General features: G+C 39.8%; 1 protein-coding gene and 1 pseudogene across 8 annotated transcripts in view; both read right to left on the bottom strand.

Moving 5' to 3' along the window:
* GLI3 (GLI family zinc finger 3) overlaps window positions 1-22557 on the bottom strand; it is a 311030-nt gene that overhangs the window by 192638 nt on the left and 95835 nt on the right. For all 7 annotated transcript variants that reach the window (XM_081147982.1, XM_081147986.1, XM_081147987.1 and 4 more), the window contains one exon: window positions 21579-21821. In XM_081147982.1, coding sequence (XP_081004108.1) covers window positions 21579-21821 — 243 coding nt within the window. The remainder of the gene's footprint in view (window positions 1-21578; window positions 21822-22557) is intronic.
* LOC308562167 (cytochrome c oxidase subunit 5A, mitochondrial pseudogene) lies at window positions 17552-18123 on the bottom strand (annotated as a pseudogene). The gene has a single exon. The product of its transcript is annotated as a cytochrome c oxidase subunit 5A, mitochondrial pseudogene (transcript).

Genomic DNA, 22557 nt, shown 5'->3' with positions numbered 1-22557 from the left:
GACCTCAGGAGACAAGGCTTTTATTTTTGAGAGTATAACTAGACCACATTTATGTGGTGAAGCTTTTCAGTGGGGCTCAATGGCGCTGGGAGCTAAGATCTGAAAGCTGCATATCTGTGATAACTTAAAAACACAGAGATGATCCTATGGAACTTGATTAATATACTTCACACGAAATAATTCTGTAACTGCCACAATTCTGTAACTGCCACTACAGCTTTCTTCTGGTCTGTGTTTGGGTCTGGGCAACAAAACCCATTCATTCAGAAAGGGTAAAAGTTCAGCCAGAAGGGCTAGGAAGCTGTAGCCTTCTTAATTCTCGCTTAGAGGACTTTCCCCACCCCCAAAAGAGTAAGGATCCCACAGAAAAAACACAAAACAATAGAATGATGAGGATCAGTCCAGAGTCAGCCTTTGCTCGAACCACGTCTCCGTATATCCCCACACAAACTCTGTGTGGCCTCACCAATGCTGGGCCTATTCCAGCTCTTTCAGTTTGGATTTTTAGCTTTTCAATTTTTCACCAGCTTTCAACCACACGGTCTTGTTCTCTGATGGACAGTCTATTTTCCCACTTCTGACACTGTTTGCGATTGCAGACAACCCTAGTAAGAAGCCTTTTCAACTTGGGCCCAAGGGGCCCTTCAAGAGGTAGACCACTGTTCCCAGGCTCTGAGCAGACAAACTGACTCATGCTCTTATGTCCAAGCTGGCTGGGATAAAGATGTTTCTCTCTGACATTACAGCCTATTACACATTCTTCAGGGATGTATGATTTTTAAAAGGAACACACTGACATTTACTTCATGTGAGGTGGGCAGAGTATATTTAAAGCTCATAAATCTACTCAGCTCCCTCTACTCAACGAGATCTGACTTGTAAAACTGTTTGCAGACTATGGTAACTTCTATACAGCACATGTGCATCCCCACATTTCACTATGCCCATCTCTTAAACACAGCCAATTTCCAAAATGGAACAGTCTAAATATTCAACATAGCACCAACTTAAAATCTTTAAACCCTAAATAATACTTGAGAAAGGATGAAAACAACTTTCTAATTTAAAAACAACATATGTCTTCTACAATATTACTGATTTCTTCAAGTTTGTAATTTTTAACAGTGCAGTGGTATTAAAGTAAACTATATTAAAAAATAAAATTAAAATAGTCTATTAGCCAATTTCCTTAAAATAGACCTAATATGAAAAAAGAAATAAAACTAAAAACAAAAAAAGAGACACATATAGGAACACATACATAGATGTTAGGAGAAAAACTTTCCCATGCAGCAAGTCTGTAGTAAATGGGCACTCAATTTAAGACATATTTGACAATATCATCCATTTTAATTGTTTGTTATGACAATAGCCAGAGTTGAACTATTTAATTTCAATTTCTACTAAACCATCAAATTAGTTGCTTTTCTAAAAAGTACACTTGGACTAAAAAATAATAAACTAGGGGAAACTTTTCTCCAGAAATGAATGACTAGCTCTTCCAGCAGGAAGCAGTAAAGACTTTTTGGCTGAGCTGGTAGTTGCTTTTGGGAAGTTTTACTACATAGTCTTTGTACGTTATTCCATAAAATACAACACAATTACCATACCTAGTTTTTACCCAGTTAGGGCTTTTCCCAGTTCTTAGGGTTAAATTCTATTATTTTCAAAGCTTCTCAAATTTATAAAATTATAAAGTGAACAAAATGTATTCTAGCCCAGCGGGGCATGGCTCAGCGGTTGAGCGTCGACCTAGGATCCAGGCAATCATGGTTCGATTTCCGGTCAGGGCATATGCCCAGGTTGTGGGCTCGATCCCCAGTTGGGGGCGATCAATGACTCTCTCATCACTGATGTTTCTATCTCTCTCTACCTCTCTCTTCCTCTCTCTGAAATCAATAAAGATATATTTAAATATATATATATATATATATATATATATATATATATATATATATTCTAAAAGCTAAAAGTAAAGAAAATTATAAAGCAGCATTAAGTAGCATCAAAAGAGATCCTAAATGTGCAAATTACAGTGCACAAGTCACATTCTCCTTGTGTGCAAGTATCTTCCTTACATGCAAAGCATCAGGGTGATGAAAGTAACTGTGACAATGCTTGGATTATTCACAGAAGGGAAGCTGACTTGCTGGGTGTTTTAGCACATTCTCTCATTTAGTTCCTATTACCCCTGTGAGGTCACCATCACTGCCCCCATTTTAAAGAAGAAACCAGAGTTAGGTGCTTGCTCAAGGTCAAACTGTGAGAAGGCAACAGAGTTGAGACTGGATTCTAAGTTTAACTAACTCTAGATCTTTCTGAAATATACCAAAAATGCAAACTATTTAATTCGTCATTTCCAGTTTAAGATGGCAACCTGGGCCAACACGTTTCTCACCTGTCCCTCTGCAGACCTCTCTGAAATAAAAAAGATGGAAGTAGATGTTGTATTAATGATCAAAATACCAACAAAAATAAGAAAATATACTGAGTACTTATTTTGTGCTAAGCATTTCTAAGAGCTTTATTTATATTAAATAATTCGATCCTAAAAACAAGCCTATGAAGCAGGTGCTGCTATTATCCCATTATAGAAATGAGAAAGCAGAGGCTCAGAAAGGCTAAATAATTTGCCCATAATCACACTGTTAGAAGTGTCAGAACCAGGATTTGAACCCAGACAGTCTGGTCAACGAAATAAATAAAATATGTTAACCCACTTCTGCAAGTGCAAAGTAGCTAAGACTGGAATTATAACTCAGACATGTGGAGAGGAAGCAGCCTAGACTATCCTTTAAGCGGACAAAGAAAGAGTTGTCAACCAAGTCCACCCAAGAAGCCTTGGGCTGGGCAAATATTTACATGGAGCACCTGTGCCAGTCATGTAGCCTGTCTCCTGCCCCACTGCACAGCAACATCATTATGCCCTGGAAAAGTGAATTCGGCAGGGATTTTGGAACCTTTTCCCCACCCCAGGTTTCTCATTCAAATGCACTCACCATGTGAGCCATTCCAGCTCTCACCTCCAGTGTCAGTCTGACAGGTTGGTGTAATCCCTGACCAGGGCCTGAGCCATGCTGGCTCACGCTGCTACCCAGAATCAAACAATCCTCGTCCTGGCATATGGAGGACTCCACCTTATTTCCCTAAAGGAAATCCTGCCAATAAATATATGTTGTTAGGATGCCCGTTCTGAGAAAAGCAATCCTCATTACATAGGGCTGAGCAAAGGAAACCTAGGGCAGCCTCCTTCTCCATGGCTTTAACATAAATGAACACCCAAGATCACTAGGCTTATGAGGAGATGGAGGGATATAAATGAGAATGACCAAAAAAAAAAGAAAAAAAATGGCCAGGAGGAAACTTTTGAAGGGTTTTGAGAAAATACAGTTGGCCCTTAAACAACTGGTGTTTGAACTGCAGAGGATGCACTTATACCTAGGTTTTTTCCAATAAATACTGTAAATATATTTTCTCTTCCTTATGATTTTCTTAGTAACATTTTCTTTCCTAACTTACTTTATTGTAAAAATACAGTATATAATACATATACCATACATGTATAGCATGTGTTAATCGACTGTTTATGCTATTGGTAAGGCTTCTAGTCCACAGCAGGCTATTAAGTAGTTAAGTTTTAGGTGATTCTAAAGGTATACATGAATTGTTGACTGTACTTGGTGTGTGTGGGGGGGTCAGCTTCCCTAACACCTGTATTGTTCATGGGTCAACTGTATTATAGACAAAAGGCACTAAAGAAGGGAGCCATATGAGTTTTAAAACTGAAAATTAAAAATATGACTGGTGAAATTAAAATATCACTAAAAGCACTGAAAAATGAATTCAAAGAAATTTCCTAGAACACAGAACCAAAAGCAAACAGTAGAGAATATGAGAGAAAAAATAAGAGACACAGAGAAACAACCCAGGAGGCCTAATATTCAATGAAGCAGCGTCTCAGAAAGAAAAAACAGAGAAACCAGGGCAGATAAAATGATTAAAAATATAATAGATCAAAACACATCCCCAGAGCCTGGCCGGTATGGCTCTGGGGTTGAGCGTTGGCCCATGAACCAGAAGGTCATGGTTCGATTCCCAGTCAGGTCAGGGCACATGCCCCGGATACAGGCTTCATCCCCAGTAGGGGGAGTGCAGGAGGCAGCCTATCAGTGATCCTCTCTCACCATTGATGTTTCCCTCTCTCTTTCCCCCTCTCCCTTCCCCTCTCTAAAATCAATAAAAACATATTTACAAAAAACAAAAACAAAACAAAAAAACCTCATTCCCAGAGACAAAGAATGTATCTTCAGATTGGAATGGTCCACCAAGTGATAAGCAAAATGAATGAAAATAAAATTAAATTTTAAATACCTATTGCTTTCAGACCAATAAGGATAAAAAGTTTCCAGAGGAAAAAAAAAGAAACCATCTAAAAGGAATTCAAATCAAAGGGACGTCAGACTTCTTATCTATAACTGCATGTTGTTTTTTGTTTGTTTTGTTTTTTGTTGTTTTTTTAAAATATATCTTTATTGATCTCAGAGAGAGGAAAGGAGAAAGAGAGAGAAAAACATCAATGATGAGAGAGTCGTTGATCGAGCCCACAAGCTGGGCATGTGCCCTGACTGGGAATCGAACCCCGATCGCCTGGATCCTGGGTCAATGCTCAACCGCTGAGCCACGCCCGGTCGGGCTATGACTTCGCATGTTAACAGAAAATGTAACAATGCCTTCCAAGACCTCCAGGTGGGGGCAATTTTTGAAGTTAGAGTTCTAGCTAAACTATCAAACAAAAGCAAAGGCAAAGTTGGAAAGTTACTTGATGTACTCCAATAAAATAAAAGGATAAACTAAGAATGACAAAGTCAGTTAAGATCCAGAAACCAGAAATTCCAATCAGGATGATGGTGAAGGGATGTCCCAAGACACCTGATCCAGACTGCTTGGGAGAATGAAATGTCCAAGAAGATGGGTGCTTTCCCTTACGTGTAAAAAATATAGTTGGGAAGTGCAGGAAAAAAATATAAGAATATTATAAAGGCAAATAATAGAGGGAAAACTAAAGCAACTACAAAAATGCAATTCAATAGGTATGTAAGCAATTAAGAAAGGGTAAAAACAGATAAACCACTTGTTCTTAATGCCAGACCCATCACCATCAGATGATTTAGAAATTAAAACACTAGACCCTCAAAGAAGTGTGATCTTAACATTCTAGTTTGATGCTAAAAATTTCCACAGCCATCAGAATGCAGATGTTTTAATGATTTTTAACTTTTAGAGTCAGCCTCTGTACAGAAACACAACAGATGCAGTGCTGATTGTGAGATACCATGGAGATATTAACAACTTTAACACTATAATAGAAAAACTTGGCTCCAGAAGATGAAATGGGCAGGGTGACCTAATATCCTCATCTTTTAAACTGAAAAATCAAAACTTATAGAGGTTTAAGACATTCTTTGAAGTTATAAAAATAACCATTAGACAAATAATAACATAATATCAATAATGAAAGAGGAGGGCACAGTATTAGAAAATTGAAGGTTAACTCTCATATTGGAGAGTCAATAAATTGTATTGAGTGAAAATATCTAGACTTGATATGTCAGGAAACAAATACATAAGCATATTCTGGACTTTCTATAAAAATAAAAACTAAAACAGAAATAGTGAAAATTATCCTTGGTACTGGGGCTGGAACAGGAAGAATGGATGGAACGACTTTAGCTTTCCATCCTAACTCCTGTGCGCTTTATGAACTGTCGAAATGAGTGTGTTACTCATAACTTTAATAGACATACAAGAAACTGTTAAATTATAAAGAGAATTTCAAGGTTTCCTTCTGGCTCTTTTAAAGGAAAATAACAAATGAATTTTGGAGTAATCAAGTAATCACCATATACATAACTTTTAAAAAGGTTCAGCTTTTACAAATCTGTTTTTCCTGATCTGTTTTTACAAATCAGTTTCAAGGAGCGAACTCTGCTTGTACATGCCTCAGCTTTCCCAGTTTGGAATATTACTCTCGGGTGGAATCCTAGTAAGATTCCTTTAGAACTCCTAGTGGATTGGAGGCTCACCACTTCACTTATTCCATCTTGGCATCCTCAGAACATTAGCTCTAATGGTTCATCTAAACCTGACATCACTTAGCAGACATGAACCAACACTAACAGGTTGACTTTGTAAAGCATTTAACTGAGATTGGAAACAGATTCAAAAAGGTGTTTAAAATAAAATGAGCTCTAAAAGAACACAAGAATCTTCACTTAACATCCTACCAAGAATCAATTGCTTTAATTCTATAAATATCACTATGCCCCCATCCCGTGCCTAAATCCTCTCCTACAATTTCAGAACACAAAAAGGCCATCCTTCGATATTAACTTCTAAAAGAAAAAAAATGTTAGGAATATTTACTTTAAAGAATTAAGTTCTTTAAAAATACAAATAACAGTAACAACAGAAAAACATTACTTATGCCATCAGATTATGCCCCCAAAGCTCCAACTTCTCAGAATGTTTCCATTTCTACCTTGGCTCTCTGCAAAAGCTAGGTTGGCATTCAAACAAAGCAAGTACTCCAAAATAAGTATTTTACCTTGGTCTCAGATATTATTAGTTAAGTAAGGACAAGTAAGGAAATGACACCCACAATCAGTATTGCTGATGCCTACAAGTTCATTAATTCTAAAACTCAATCATCACACAACACAGCCTGCAGAGCTTCTCAGCCAGCCTAAAACCAAATCTAGCTTCTGACTCCAGTGAGTCCCCTCCTCTACACACTCGTATCGGGAAGAATTCACATGACAGGAGAGCTCACACTTCCACACATCGTTACCCTGTAGGATCTTGACTCTTCTAGAAGAGGGGCCAATCACAGCTCTAATACCAAGCCGTTTAATAGAACTTCTAATTGCAATCTTAATCCTCACGACAGAAAGCAGCAGGAAAAAAATCCATGCCTTAGAGTCATGCTAACCTGGTGGCTCATTATGAAAGAGACATTTCAGAAAAATCTAAAAATTAATAGTAGGTGACTGGCAGCAAAGGAAAAAGGCTACACTGGTATCAAGAAGAAATAATTTTTTTTAGAATATCCTACTGAAGTAGATTTCCAAAAAGAAAATATAAGTAAATCTCCAAACTCATTTCCTCTGTGGGGTCGACAGTACCAAGTGCTGGCCACTGGCCTCCATCGTTACTGGATTATTTCAGTACTGCAGTCTGACAGATGTGCTCTCGAACAGTAAAAATATGTGGCCACCAATATGATATTAAGTTCAAATAACCAAGCATGAAAAGGTGTCATGTTTAAGAAAAATCAAGTGTGAATGACCAAAAACTGCACCTGAATGTTTCATGTCCCAGACTCAGTTCCTTGTTACTGAGAACCATCAGCAGAGAAGAGAGGAAAAGTGCATTTTCAGCAGCCTGTATGGTACACAAAAATGCCAAAACTTTACCTGCCTTAGATCACAGGGCAGGCCTGTGGAAACCCAGAAAACCTATTACTTATGAGCTTATTAGACTTTAAGGGCAGGAACTATGTGCCAAAAGAGACAGGCTGAGGATGCTCAGGTTTGATCAATGGGGTGGGAAGCATAGTGAAGTGAGCATTGACCAAGCCTAACTGTGCACCCCCCAGCTGCCAGGACAGTGCATTCAAGCACACATCATTGGAGGGCCCTGGAAAGGTTATGAGGCAGCAGTAAACTCACATGCTTGGCTGAAATATTAGCAAAGGTCATGATAAACTAATGTGAAATCTGCCCCCAAAAAGTCTAAATTCAGGGGAGCATTTCAGACTGCAGTTCAGAAGTCCTCATAAATTAATGAAAGTCAGACATGAAAGTTAATAACAGCTGGAATGAATCAAGCAGAAAGAAAACACAGCATTGGTGTATGTCTTATGTGAGTTTCTTAGAGTCCATAAATTTGCTATTTGGAAAGAAGAAGGGAAATGTTAATTAGGAGAAATTTCATACTGGATTTAAATTTGCCATGGAATCAGAGCTCTATTATAAAAACCCCTTGGGAATCAGAAATTGCCCTCCCCAGTCCCAGGTCCTGTTATTTCATACTTGTTGATAGGTTTCTTAATTATTTTCATGTGTCACTTCATACACTCCCCAAAATATAAAATCAAGAGCCAAGGTCATACTTTTTGTTTCTCCTGTGTATGGCACTAAGTCAATGTTGGGGAATCAATAAATATATCTAAGAAGCCATCCCTCTCCTCTCTCTAAATGCCTTGTAACAATTTTCCACAACTTTTAGACTCTTCTAGTTATAAATATCTCAGGGGATCTGTAATCACTCTTAAAAGTCTCAATATTAACTTTTCTTATTTTCCCAATACAGTGGGAGCTTTGTTACAACTTGTATCTTCATAAACAGATCCAGATATATCTCAGGTCAGATCAAGTCCCCTGAAACATGTTATGCAGACAGGGTGTGATAGCTCACATTATTCTTTACAGCAAACACCAGTCCTACATGCAGGTCCCTGAGAGAAAGGGGTCCCACTGTCTTCTCCTTGACTGTCTTCTCAGTCTCATCTCTCCTTAGCATCTATTTCCTTAAGTCAGCAATTTTTAGCCTTTTTCATCTCATGGCACACATAAACTAATTACTAAAATTCTGTGGCACACCAAAAACTATATTATAACTTTTTGCCAATCTGACAAAAAAATAGGTATAATTTTTATTCATTCACACCAGACACTATTGTTGTGCTGGTTGATGTCATTTTTTTATTTGACAATCTAAGGGAAAAGAGGTCAGTGCCCTGACTAAAACAGTCAAGTACTGCATCTTTTAAAAATTCGTTCATCACACTGGTTGAAATCACTGCCTTAAGTTATTTGTTGAGAGTTGCCATGTGTCTCTTTAGACTACACTATCCCTGTTATTCATATTCAGTCCTTTTCACCTTTCCTCATAAATCATTCCTCCAGGCCCTTAATCATGTCTAACTGCTTCTCCCCAAGATTCTTTCAGTTTATCTGAGACACCAAAGCCCTGAGACCAGGAACTACCCTGCCCATATTAGCGGGACACCAAGATGTCTTTGGGCAAAAAGGCCTGTGTTTGTATTCCTTCTATCCACCCCCCCAATAACATTCCAAGTATACTTATAAATAAAGGGGGTGCTCTATCCCTGCCACTTCCTCCACTGGGTGGGGCAGGGTCATCCTATGCCCTGTATATCACAGAGAGGGACAGGTGAGGGATCACTGTCCCCAGAAAAGGTCTAGGTGGGGCCAGATACTGTATTATCCTGGTGACATGTGAAAGCTCGTTACTGAAGGGGGATGGGAGGAGAGTTTAACAAGACAAGTAGAAGAGCAAAGCACATGAGACCTCCCTCACATGCTCCCAAACCCTCGGTCATGGAGTCTAGACTCAAACTGGCACTGTGAGCCCAGTTAATTCAGTTGCCAAATGGGTTTCTGCAAAAGCTAAATGAGATCATGTAATGGGGTCATTAGCCCAGCACCTGGCACTGTTTCTCCACACACTTATCCTCCCAAAACAGAGGGGCACAGAGAGAATCCGGAGGCCTCCCCATAATTAAGTCATACGTAACTTCCAATTCTTTAGGAGAGTATTACTTTAGAAGCAATTTCTCCTTCCCTCCCATGTAGCAACGCCTGGAGCACAGTGACTGCAGAGGTGGCACCGGGCATACCAGTGTCCTCCATTCTGGGACCCACTAATGGATGTCTGGAGACCTGAGTGACAGTCAGCCTGCCCTCCAAGGGCCCTCCAAGCCCTTGCCATCACACTAAACACCAACACCTGATTCCGGTTCCAATAGAGTTCCCAAGCTCACCCCTAGTGAGCTTAAACCACTGCCCACATGGCCAGGCCCCTGAACAGATGTGGACTGCCATTTTGAAGAATCAGCAGTTCCGGGCAGTGGTTAAGAAGTTGAGCTCTGGAGCCAAACTATGTGGGTTCAAACACTGGCTCAGCCATTTCTGAACCACATAAAAATGGACAACTTAGCCTTACTAGGGCTGTTTCCTCATCTGTCAATGGGGAAACTCAAGACGTCTCTCAAAATAATGTTGTGCAAGTTTAATGAATTCAAGAGCAAAGCCAGTGGCATAATTTGTGGCACAGAGAGAGGGCTCATTACTGCTGGCTATAATTTCTGAGAAGGGGACCATTTCCCACCTGGGCTACTACTATAACAGCCTAGTGAGTAACCGCCCTAAGTCTACACTCTGCCCCTTCATAACAGTTCCCACACACCAGCTATAGTGATATCCCTCAAATAAAAATCAACTCATGGCACTCACTCCATTGGCTTCCCATTGGCCCACAAGGTACCCCCAACCCGATCTCACCCCCTCACCGGCCCATCAAACTAACTTTCTCTCTGCTCCTGGACATGGCCACAGAAAACCCAAAATTTCTACTCTGTAAGTGGAATGCTCTCCCTTGCATCTTCCCATGACAGGTTCCTTTTTGTCATTTGGGTCTTGACTTTAAAGACACCTCTGAGCAAGGTCTGCTCTGCCATGCCCTGCCCTGCCCTGCCCCGCTCATTCTAAAGTTTATCACTTCATCGGAGTCTCCCCAGCATACCACGTGTTTTAGTAGGCTCAGAACACCAGCTATGGAGTGTCGTGGACGTCTCTGCCCAGGTGTCTGATGTGTGTCCTCCACGAGAACAAGGACCTGACTGGTCTTGGCAAATACTGACGTCTCAGGGTGGGTAGCAGGGCAATGATATTCTATGACATTCTTTACTTAAAGGGAAAAACAGGAATGGGGGAGAAAATTTGAAATCTTGCTGAATTTGAAAGCAGGTTTATTCCACAAAAGCACGCTGAAAAAGGGAGGTAGTATCTTGTTTCTTAGCACCCACCATGGGCACTTCTCTGCTCCTCTCTAAAATAGGAAACAGGTGCCTCCTTTTATTCCACTCACAAGTTATGAGCACAATCAGGATGCAGATTTGCATCACCCCCAGTGGGCAAGTAAACACCCAGCTTCCTAGAGGGAACTCCTCTGACCTGCACAAATATCAGCTGATTAGCTGTGCAGCCCCGCCTTGGAGAAAGCATATTTCCTCCTGGGGCTGGGGGGGCATCTCACCACCTCCCTTAAGACTCTTTCTGTCTAGGCCAGATTTCTGGGTTATCTCATCACTGGAAGTCTTTGCTCTTACTTTCCCCCAGGGTAATAGCTACTGGATTTCCCAGCTGAATTTCACTTTGTTATTTCTGGCCCCTGTCAGCAACCTCACCTTGGGCCCTTTGCACAATTTCTCTAGCTTGACTAATGTTAGGGAATTTGACAGTTTTCCAATAAAATAAAACTCAAGATTTTTTAAATTATAAATATTCTATTTTGGAGTTAAAATGTGTCTTGCCCAGCCAGGCATGACTCAGTGGTTGAGCATCGACCTAGGATCCAGGAGACTGTGGTTCGATTCCCGGTCAGGGCACATGCCCGGGTTGTGGGCTCCATCAATGACTATCTCATCATTGATGTTTCTATCTTTCTCTCTCTCCCTCTCCCTTCCTCTCTCTGAAATCAATAAAGATATATATATTTTTAAAAATGTGTCTTGACACAGAACACTTAATTCATTGGAAATTAAGCAACATTTATTTTCCAATGTTAGGGATTTGCATTTTAATATCAAGATATTGTGATTATCAGGGTTGTCTCACAGAAAAGCTCAGCAGTTGGAGAAACAGTAGAAATGGATTTCGTTGTCTTCAAGGGAAAATATGACAGGCTACACAGGGGAAGCAGCAGCACTTGAAGACCAACGAAGTGTGGAGGGGATGTGGGATAGGCATCACACACTGGCAAATATGAATAAGGAGATGAATTTAATTCTGCAACAAAGAAACTCTAGGTCAGTGACAGGAAACATAGCTACCCAAAGATCAGTTTTAAACATTCAAAAGCCATGGAACAAGTCTCGGGGATCACCCTGGACTGCTGCAGAAGAGGACCAGCTCCCCCTGAAACATGCAGGCCTATACTCTTTGAAAAGTATCCAGTCTCCTACCATTCCCTTCCCTGAGCTCCACCCTCCAACCAAAAAGACCAGGCCTCTCAGGTCCTCACAGGTGTCAGGTTTTCCTTTGGCCTCCAGGCCTCTGCAAACATTTTTCTCTACCTCTTTGCCAGGGAGTCACTTCCTCCAGGAAGCCTTATGGACTCATCAAATGAGTCAGGTATATAAGTTACCTGCTCCCAAAGGACCCTGTTTCTTCTGTCTCTTCTGACTGGTCCTTTGTGTGGACTTTTGCATTGGATTATCTACTTGTCTCAATGTCCCACCAGCCTGAAGTTCCATGGAAGCAGGGGCCTTGCTCTTTCTGTCCAACAGTGGTGAGCACTTAGGAAATAGTAAGCACATGCTCAACTAACAATGACTGACAGATGAACAGCTGAATGAATCTAGATTTTTTTCCTCATTTTGTTCTAAGAGGAAGAAACACATCAAAAACTGAGGTTAATAAAAAGCCTGGAACCCAGAAAAGGAGGGAAGACATCAGGAAGATGTCTTCATTGCAGGAGAGATCCAAAGGAGAGAGCCAAATGTAAAAGCTACCAAGAATGAGGAAGTTGAATACTTTTCAAAGAGTGTGACAAGAATCCAAACTCTATCAGAAACAGGAAGAACAGAGCAATAAAATGCTAGATCAGTTACCCTATATTAAGCCAAACTGTGAAAGGCGCAAAGAGAGAAAATGTAGCCCTTTCACTAAGAAGTGTAACAATACAGCACAAATTTATAAGTACAGATCAAGAAAGCTAAAGCAAGACAGGAGATGAAGCTTTCAAGACATCAAAGGTAACATTCTTTAATTATACAAGAAAAAGGATACAGGGATAATGCTGCCTCTGTTAGAAAATGGGATGGAAAGCTATTAGCAGTTGACTATGAAATAACAGGAGTTGCTGTATTTCTCATAGTTTACTCTACAAAGTAAGGAAGGAAGAAAGGAGAGGGAGGAAAAGAAAATATAAGCAACTAAAAGAAACTGTGACTTGCATTGAGTGGGTGCCAAATTAGAAAAGGGAAAGAATTACATAAAAAATTTAAACAATTGGATTCATGATCCCAAATCAATTTGTCGATGAAGTCTCCTATGAATATGCATACCTGGACACTAACAAGTTGAAAAGTTATTACTGAATTCATTAATCGCCTGAACATAAGACAAATCTTCTTCACTGAAGATAAGACAAATCTTCACTGAAATTTCGAAAAATGGAAAGAAATATCATGCTCACCTTAACTACAGGAAAAATACTACCTGTTCAATTTCACATGGGTGTCAAAACATATGAGAGGTGGCTCTCCTGTACTAACCCCAGAGTACTGCAAATGAGGGTCCTCATTCACGTCTCTGAGTAAAGTGCCAACTTATTCCAAAGTAACACAGTCCACCACATGTAAGAATCCTAGAAGTGTTAAATCTCTCTCTCTCTCTCTCTCTCTCTATATATATATATGAAAATATTTTTGATGTTTTAAAATGTACAATTTATAAATGCATAAATGTGTCATCAATACTATAAATCCTACCTTCTTTCAAAAAGGAGTGAGTGACTAAGTTTGGATAATAGGCTGCATACAATGACTAAATTGTCAAATGGAGGCAGAAGCGTCATCTCAAATGCCAGGAGCCACCTCTGACTAGCAGGTTCTGCATAAACTTCATCTCTGGTGTAACTGAGGTCAAGCAACCTAACAGCTTGCCCTTCTCTCCCCTGAGGGTAGCATCAATGAGCCTACCTGGTCCTAGGAATTCTGGTGGATATATAAGTGCTCAGTACGGCCCCTGGACTACCACATTATTCTGTTAAAAACAAGACTCAACCAAATAAATTTGAAGATCTAATTAGCTTTATCAATCAATTCATGAATTGGGAAGCATCCCATCTAGAAACTAAAAGGGTGCTCCAAGGAGTTGTACAAAATGGAAGAATTTTAAAGGAAGAAAGGTGGGGAGGGGTGGGAGACTAGGGAGCTATTAGTGAAAGAAAACAAAGGATAATTTTGGGGCCATGACACCTTTTCTTTTGGGGAAGAAAAGGGCAAGGGTTTCTACCACATAGATTGTCTCTTCTTTCTATGGGGCACTGAGTGGGCAGATGACTTTACTGGTGCTTGACCAGAATATTCCATACTAGTTGATTAAGATTATGTTTCTAGGAGCGGTTGAAACTGCAATAAGATCAGGTATTAAATCTAAGCTTGGAATCATGGGCTTTTAGTATGAAAGATGCCTTCTGGAATGTGGGTTTTTTCTTTTAACAATCTAAAGATCAACGTACATACACAACACAAGGACATAGCTATGATGTGTTTAAAGATGAGAATTACACATCTATTTGGTGTCAGGGTAGGAAAATATCCTTGTAAGATGGAACTTAAAGAAAACTTTCAAAAATATGGTCTTTAGATTGGACTTGAAAAATAAATAGGATTTGAAGGTAAGGAAGAAAGCAAAGAATTATTCTAGAAGGAACACCAGTATGAGCAGAGAAGCTGATCGGAGGGAGCATGACTTGCCAGCAGGGAGAACTGTGTCAGGCAGCAGTGAAAGAAAAGGCTGGGCCAGTGTACCAAAAAGCCAACTAATTTTCTATAGAACATGGTCTCCCTTAGCCTTTTCTTTCTAGTCCTCTCCTAAAGTGGCCTTCAAGCTTCTCACTTGTCCTCTGTAGTAAATATATCCCCCAAATTCATTGACGAATCTCAGAGAGAAGGGAGGGGTGGGGAGAGATTAATCAAAGAACTTACAGGCATATATGCGGAACCCATGGACACATACAATAGTGTAGAGAAGGCCAGGGGCTGGGGGGATGCAGGGTGGAGGGGATCAATGGGGGGGAAAAGGGGACATCTATAATACTTTCAACAATAAAGATAAATTTTGAAAAATAATTTAAAAATAATTTCTTTCAAATGCTACATTGCTTTTCTTACCCTTGGTTCCCAATTTCACTTGCTATCTCCCAAGATCAATATGAAAAATAACAGTAACACTAGGCACAAATGTAGTCAACATTCACTGGCAAGAGTAAATTGCAACCCTAAGAATTATCCCTAAATTTCTACCACTTTCTACAGTTACCTTGCAATATAGCTCTTTAAAAAAAAAAAAAAAAACCTATGGCCCAGCCAGCGTGGCTCAGCAGTTGAGCATCGACCTAAGATCCAGGAGATCAAGGTTCGATTCCCAGTCAGGGCATATGCCTGAATTGGGGCTTGATCCCCAGTGGGAGGGGGGGGTGCAGGAGGCAGCCAATCAATGACTCTCTCATCAGTGATGTTTCTATCTCTCTCTCCCTCTCCCTTCCTCTCTCTGAAATCAATAATAATTTTTAAAAAATCTATGGAAGTGGCTCACTGTTTCTAGTCTTTGAACATTACCTCAGAGTTGTTGAAAGAAAGCTTGGATTATGATATCAAATTTCTAAGAGAAAGACAAGAATAAGCAGGGAGCTATTCTTAAGCTCAAAATAACAGTTTTTCAAATGTTCAAAGACTTGTTTGCATTTTCCACTCCAGTTCCCCCTACAAATCAAGACTAACATCCAAGGAAGCAAGATACCTAGCAAAATCCCCATAGTATGACCCAACATCAGTCTTTCAGGTTAAACAATATACTGTTCAAGGAAAAAAAAAGAGCCCAAAACACTCCTGATGGGCTCATCAACTGTTCTCCAAGAGTGTAAAGAAAGCCTGGGTAAGAATGGAGCTGTGTGCTCAGAGATGTGTCACTGCCTTTGCAGTTTACTCAACCATAAACTATTCATTTGTGCCTTGTAGGCATTTCTGCCTCTCTCAGTCTCCATATGACACTCTGATAGTAAGAGAAATGTGAGCAGGTGCATCTATTAAATATGTAAAATACACATCTTCTCCATTCACTTAGAAAGTATATTTCTAAGGAGTGTGGAAAGTCACCTAATATAAAGACAGATAGGTAGAAAAAAAATATCAGATGAATTTTTTAAAAACATGTAAGAATGCAAGTGGGCTCAGTACATCAGCTTTCCACAGAAAATAAATGCAAGCAATTAAAAATTCATTTTCTTTTTGTTAGGATACTTGCTCAGGTTTTGCTAATTAGCAACTAATAGTTCTGTCATCTGAGCTGGGAAACAAGGAAGAATACTAGTGGTATGTTTTCAATCACAGCATTGACATGGAAGAATGAATCATATTTTCCAGGAGGAATTACTGCTTGGGAGCAGTTGGGGGCAGGAAGAAAGCAGTCTTCACACAATTATAAAACTGTAAAAGAGACCTGAAATTTTAGAAAAAGGTGCATCTTTCTTTCCCCTTTAACAAAACCAGGAGGGAACCTATAGGACATGACTAATGAATCTAAGAAACTCCCCACAAAGACCTCTGCAGGGACAATTAGAAAACTCAACTCTTCACAGCAAGACTAAGACAGAAGACAATGAAACATGTTTCCAGTAACAGGGAGGAGAATAAGACATATGTGTCACCCAGAGTACAGGAATGCTTTACTATTATGTCACCTGCCTTGCAAGTTTATAAAAGAATAAATTCATGGCAGTAAGTAAAAGCAGAGGATATGGTGATTTGAAATATCTAGCTACAGATAGAACAGGAAGAGAATAAAACTGCTGAGAAATCCCTGGGAAGGAGATGGGGGTCCTTATCCTGATTCCAATACAAGTAGGTCAGGTCCCACAAATCCAGCCCCCATCCCATGCTCTCCCCAATTATCAAGCGCTAGTGATCCTGTGGCAGTGAGCCTGTCAGCACCACACCATGTCTCAGCCATGCAGCCTGAACATCTACTTTCTGGCCTTGATATACAGCCCATCCACAGTTCCCTTCCTGAGAGAATAACCCCCCAATGCACCGTGAGGATTTTATTCCAAACATATGTTGCAAATGTTTGAAGTATCCACTATCCCTGGGTTTTCTTTTTTTTTTTAAGTCAAACTCACAAAACCTAAAATACTTTGATTCCTACCTAAGTGCAATTTGTGAAGATGCAACATTGCATACCCAAGTACAGTATAATAAAGTTTGGTGCAATAAAAATTTTACAGATGTCCTTCTGAGGGGGAAAAAAGATTTCCCTTTTTCCAGTCTTACAGGAAGCCTGCCCACACGTTAGAAATACAAAGTTAGTATATATAGAAGCACAAATTAGGCATCTTGGAAAGTCTGCATTTTCCAACCACAGAGAAATGAAGGAATTATTGTGAGTGGTCAGATATTCGGCTACACTGTATTAAAAGAGTATTTTCTCTCCCACAGCCTGGTGGAGCTGGCACAGGACTCAAAGGAAAAGGGAATGGCCTAAATAGGTGTTCCTGAACCTTGAGCTGCTGAAGATCTGCAATGAACTTGTGTAAGTGACAATGCAGCAGGACTATTACAAGGAAAAGAAACATGATCAAACTTTAATGTTTCACTTTAACTTAATTTATTTATTTTTTTTATTTAAGTTCAAACTCATTTCCTTTTTATTAAAGTTCAAGTTAACATTACATGGTTTGGTACTCAATAAAGGGAAACTTGTTCAAATAAGGTAATATGTTATTGTCAGTATTTCCAGGTGATTGTTTACATTCAAGTAGCATTATCAGTAAATCCTTGGGAAGCCTATTGATGGGGGTTTATGCTTTGTCAAGGCCCAGTTCTTCTGGAATGGAGATTCCCAGTTCATTTAAAGTTGGTCTAAGTTCCTGGATGACATAAGGGTAGATTTCCTTATGAGGTCCTGCTTTGTCCTTAACAACCTCTAGGATGCAAACAGCACTAGCAAAGTCACTTAACCGTCTGCATGCCCGCAAAGCAGCATCAATGATTTTGGGTACTGGAACCAGATCATAGCCAACAAGTGTGTTCATACCTTTACGCAATTCCCAGGTATTAATATCTGGTTTGTTGAAGTATGTCACCAGCGAGCATCAAATTCCTCATCTGTCTCATGTGACCCATGGAAGTAGCATAGAACTGACTGGATAGCTGTGGCGGGGTCGGGGGCGGAGCAGGGTGCAGGAGGCCTGGAGGGCTGGCGTGGGTGACTGCAGTTGTTGCTAGGTGCATCGGTGGAGACCAGCGCCGAGCATGATGGTGATGGCAGCGTGCTAATTTAATTTAATTTGAATGAGTTTTGTCTTGCATAGTTTTCTTCTTCCATTATTATTATTATTATTGTTCAAAATATTACAGATGTCTACCCTCACCCAAGAATATGCTTTTACTGATTTTTAGAGACAGAGGAAGGGAAAGAGAGAGAGAGAGAGAGAGAGAGAGAGAGAGAAACATCTATCAGTTGCCTCCAGTACACAAACTGACCAGGGATCAAACCCACAATCTAGGTATGTGCCCTGACAGGGAATCTAAACAGCAACCTTTTGGTGTACAAGAGGACACACTAACCAACTGAACCTCCCAGCCAGGGCTTACATCTCGTTTTTAAAAGGTGGTACTTTTCTCATACACTAAAAAATTCTTAGAAGATATGATGTATCAACTTTAACATCACATCAGTTATTATCATTACCTGGATAATTCGATCCAGGTAAAATCTAATAAATTTTATTACAAAGTACCTAAAAGATACTTTTTATACTAGAAGATTAAATAAGCCAAAAAAGTAAAGTGACATCCTATCTCACTCTTTGAGACTTAGTTTAGGACATCTTTAAATTATTTAATATATAAAAAAAATATTGAACCTTTTGTTTTCCACATGTATTAAGTTTGTATTTGTTACATAAAATGCTTTCTGTCAAGAATTTAAAATGTTAAAACTTTTCAAACTCATTTAAAAGCTTTAAAATTTCTTTACTTAAAAAATAGGAAAAAAATATAATCAATCCACTATCATTCCATGAAAAATGGTTATGTTCAGAAAGCCACAGAGCACAGTTTCTGACCACACCAACCCTTTTCCTAAGGTTTATAAAACAATCATTTCATCTGTAATCGGTGTTTCTAGGAGAAATTGACCTCAGGCAGGCAAGTGAACAGGTCTTGGAGGGAAAAGCCAGTCTACCCTTAACCAAACACAACTGCAGCATGAACAAAAATAACTTGGTTTGGAGAATGAATTCATCACATACAGATGAAGATGATGATGATGATGATGGAACATGAAAAAAAAGGGAGGAAATAGAAATATGAGGAGGAAGAAGAGGAGCCAGAGAAAAGCTATATAATACTTTTGAGGCACTTACCATGAGCCCGTGATTTTATTAAATACTTTATTTGCACTGGCTCACTTATTTCTCAAGAGAACACCATGGGGCAGGCAGTCATGTATCACCCCCACTCAACAGTTAGGAAATGATTCTTAGAGGAGTTAGCACACTTGGCCAAGGTCACAGAGCCAGTGAGTGGCAAAGCTGGTACTTAAACTCAAATCCTCTGAGTGTTAAGCCAATCTGTGTAATCTCTAGGACTCCCGGTCCATATAATATATGTAATGATATCATTTATTTTTTACCAATTTAGGGAGTACATTGGAACAGTGGGTCAAAATAACATGTGTTTGTAAGTTATCATGTAATTTTAATAGTAATTTGAACAATACTGTGGGAAAAGCTTAAGAATAACTAACCTATTGGTGCTATGCCCTCTAAACAGAGTGACAATGAACTGTTCCAAGCCCCACTAAGAGCTCTCCAGTGCCCAATGCTAGTTAATATTCCACTGGAGGCCCAGGAGGTGGGTTGCACACACAGATCACCGAGAGAAGGAGAGAGAGAGTCTCTGGTATGCAGAGAGTCCCCAGACCCTCAAATGACAAGGAGAGGATTCAATGGGCAAACTGTTAGAACAAATAGATCAAGAGCAAGCTGCAAGTTGAATGGCACAGAGCAAGTTAACGGTCATCTGCCTACTTCCATCAGCCAAAAAAGAAGTTTTCTTAGCTGTCCTGGCCAATTAATACCTCACTAATTGGAGGGTATCTAGAATAGAAAATAAAACATAAATATGTATACAATGGGAAAAGTTTCATTCACATATAAGGATAAAAACAATGCAAGGAGCTTATGGCTAATAATCTCGACAAATTTTTTTTAGTTAAGTGCACTACCAGGGAAAATTAATATAGGTAGAAAGTATGTAGATTCCCTCACACTTTCTGCATGGATGATCTCTAACAGAGACCCATAAATAAATAAAAAACAATGTAGAAAACAGGAATGTGCTCAGAGAAAAACCCTACCAACACTATTTTAAACTCTCCTTTCTAAAATAAAATAAAATTAAAATAAAATAAAATAAAATGACCCTTTAATGAGGGAAGGACAGGAACATGCACAACACACCTCCTCCTTATTTCTGCAGCTGTGGACATAAAAACTGCAGCAATAGGACTGATAAGCACTTTTTAAATTGAGAAGTTGTAAACTTTATAAGAATCCATAAAATCTTTTCTTCCACACTTCTGATTACTTTTTTTTTTTAATTATCTCTCCACTTAAAAAATAATGTATCTTCAATCTTTACCAACAGTATTTTGGGGGAGCAGCTGCTGAGACTTCAGACTGTGGGAGGCCCTTTGATCTGTACCCTGATGAGGGACTGTCCCCCTGTGCTGCAAGCCAACTAATAAAGAGATGGAATTAGCTTTTATCCTGGACACTTTCTTGAGCAAGGAAACATGCACTAATCAGCTGTCCTCAATAATCAGTCATCTGGCTAATGACCTTTTGCCTTAAAACACTAAAACTTCTGAATGATGTGGAAAAGGGGAAACAAGAACCAGTCCCCCACTCTGGAGCTCAGTAGATCATCTGGAATTGGAGCCGGGAAGGTTAAATGGCAAGTCTGTATCCTGGCAAGGTGATAAATCTGTAATCAAGAGCTAAAAGCTTTGGCACCTCAATACAAACTTCATTACTCCACAACCAAATTACATTTTTTAACTAGAAACAGTCCAGAAATAAACTCAACACAGTATTTTTCTTTATATTCTGCCTTTAGAGAAAACCACTGTATATCTGTATTCAGAGTCCTAGTTGATTTCCTAAACTTTATTATTGCTGAAAAAGGGAACTGTCTATGTTTCTGGTAGACTTATTAGTGAAGAAAGTAGAACATGTACAAAAATCTTCTATGTTAAAGAATTTAGCACTGATTTGTTGAAAGTGGTTTGTTCCTCAACAATTAAGCAAAAATTCACTGAAAATGGGAATTGTTGCTGTTAAAGATTTTAGTTAATGCATCCACTTTAACAATTCCCCCATCAACCAATTCTCCTCTTACAGTGTGTAGTTGGGGAAAGGAAATCTGGTTCCAGTTCCCAGGAAAGGTCCATGTGAGTGAGACACAGATGGACACCTCCCTGAAAGCCACCCCACAGAAGCCTGAAATTACTTCGGGATATAAGGAAATGGCACTCCCTAAAAAGAATGGACAGGATGTGGGAGAAGTAAGAAGAAAAGTAGACAGTTAATTAAACATTTGTATAAATTAATGTAAGTCAAATAATTCATAAAGTGCATTTGCATGCACATACACAGAGCCTCCATGGCTCTGGAACACATGCTGTAAGGCAGGACCCACTTACGGTAGTGCGGTTCCATGTAACCATTCCTGGGGTCCATGGCGAACACGGCCCCACGGTACGGGACAGAGGGCTCCGCCAGGTGGGGCAGAGACCCATGAATCTCCTTCTTGATCAGCGAACCCCTCTCATCACTAGATGTTGCAGGCTCCTCACTGATCTTGCCAAGCCCCTGGACACTCTGTGGCTGCATGGTGACTGCGTTTCTTCTCTCTCTGTGATAGGTCTGTCCAGGACTTTCATCCTCTAAAGAAAGAAGGAACATAAAAGCTCTGTGACTATTTTAAGGAGCAATTCAAAAATAGTCATCACTTAGGTCTTCCTCCAAAAAAGAAGCCACTTTCTCATTCTGGCAACTTTGAAAGCTACACCATGATCAGATGTTCTTCAGACAAAATTGCTTATGAATGAGGGTCCAAAATACAAATGGAAGGATGGAGGTTATCCTGAAATTAAATTGAGATGTAGGGAGAGTCAGCAAATTATCATCATAAACTCACAGCTAAATCTGCTAGTGCAGATCATGGAAAGCTCCAGAGCCCCTTGCATGACACTTCAGACCATAGGACAGAGCTGATAACTAGGAGGAAAAAGGCTCTTCCTCAGGGACTTGCCAATGCCCCTGCAAGTCCCACTGAGCTGGACATTTTGCCAGCCTAGGGCTGTAAGTGTACAGCTTCCCCTCATCTGTCTGAGGAAGCTGGGCCTCTGGGATAACAGGGGCTTGGTCACCCACTGAGGTTCTGGGTGTTCCTCAGAGGATGATCTGTTAGAAAGTGATCCAGACATTTTTGTGTTTTAGTTTTTTAAGTCAGATTTGTAACCCAATGAGAGATTTAACAGAGCCAGAAATGGCACAGAAAATCCACTGGTTACGAAGGATAAAGGTGCCAATCATGGAAAGCTCCAGAGCCCCTTGCATGACACTTCAGACCATGGAGCAGAGCTAATAACTAGAAGGAAAAAGGTATGAAGGTGAAAG

The sequence above is a fragment of the Miniopterus schreibersii genome (genome assembly GCF_964146895.1).
Source record: "Miniopterus schreibersii genome assembly, chromosome: 9".
In the NCBI taxonomy this organism is placed as follows: domain Eukaryota; kingdom Metazoa; phylum Chordata; class Mammalia; order Chiroptera; family Miniopteridae; genus Miniopterus; species Miniopterus schreibersii.
The sequence above is the reverse complement of the archived record's forward strand: the minus strand, read 5'-3'. Positions and strand labels throughout refer to the sequence as shown.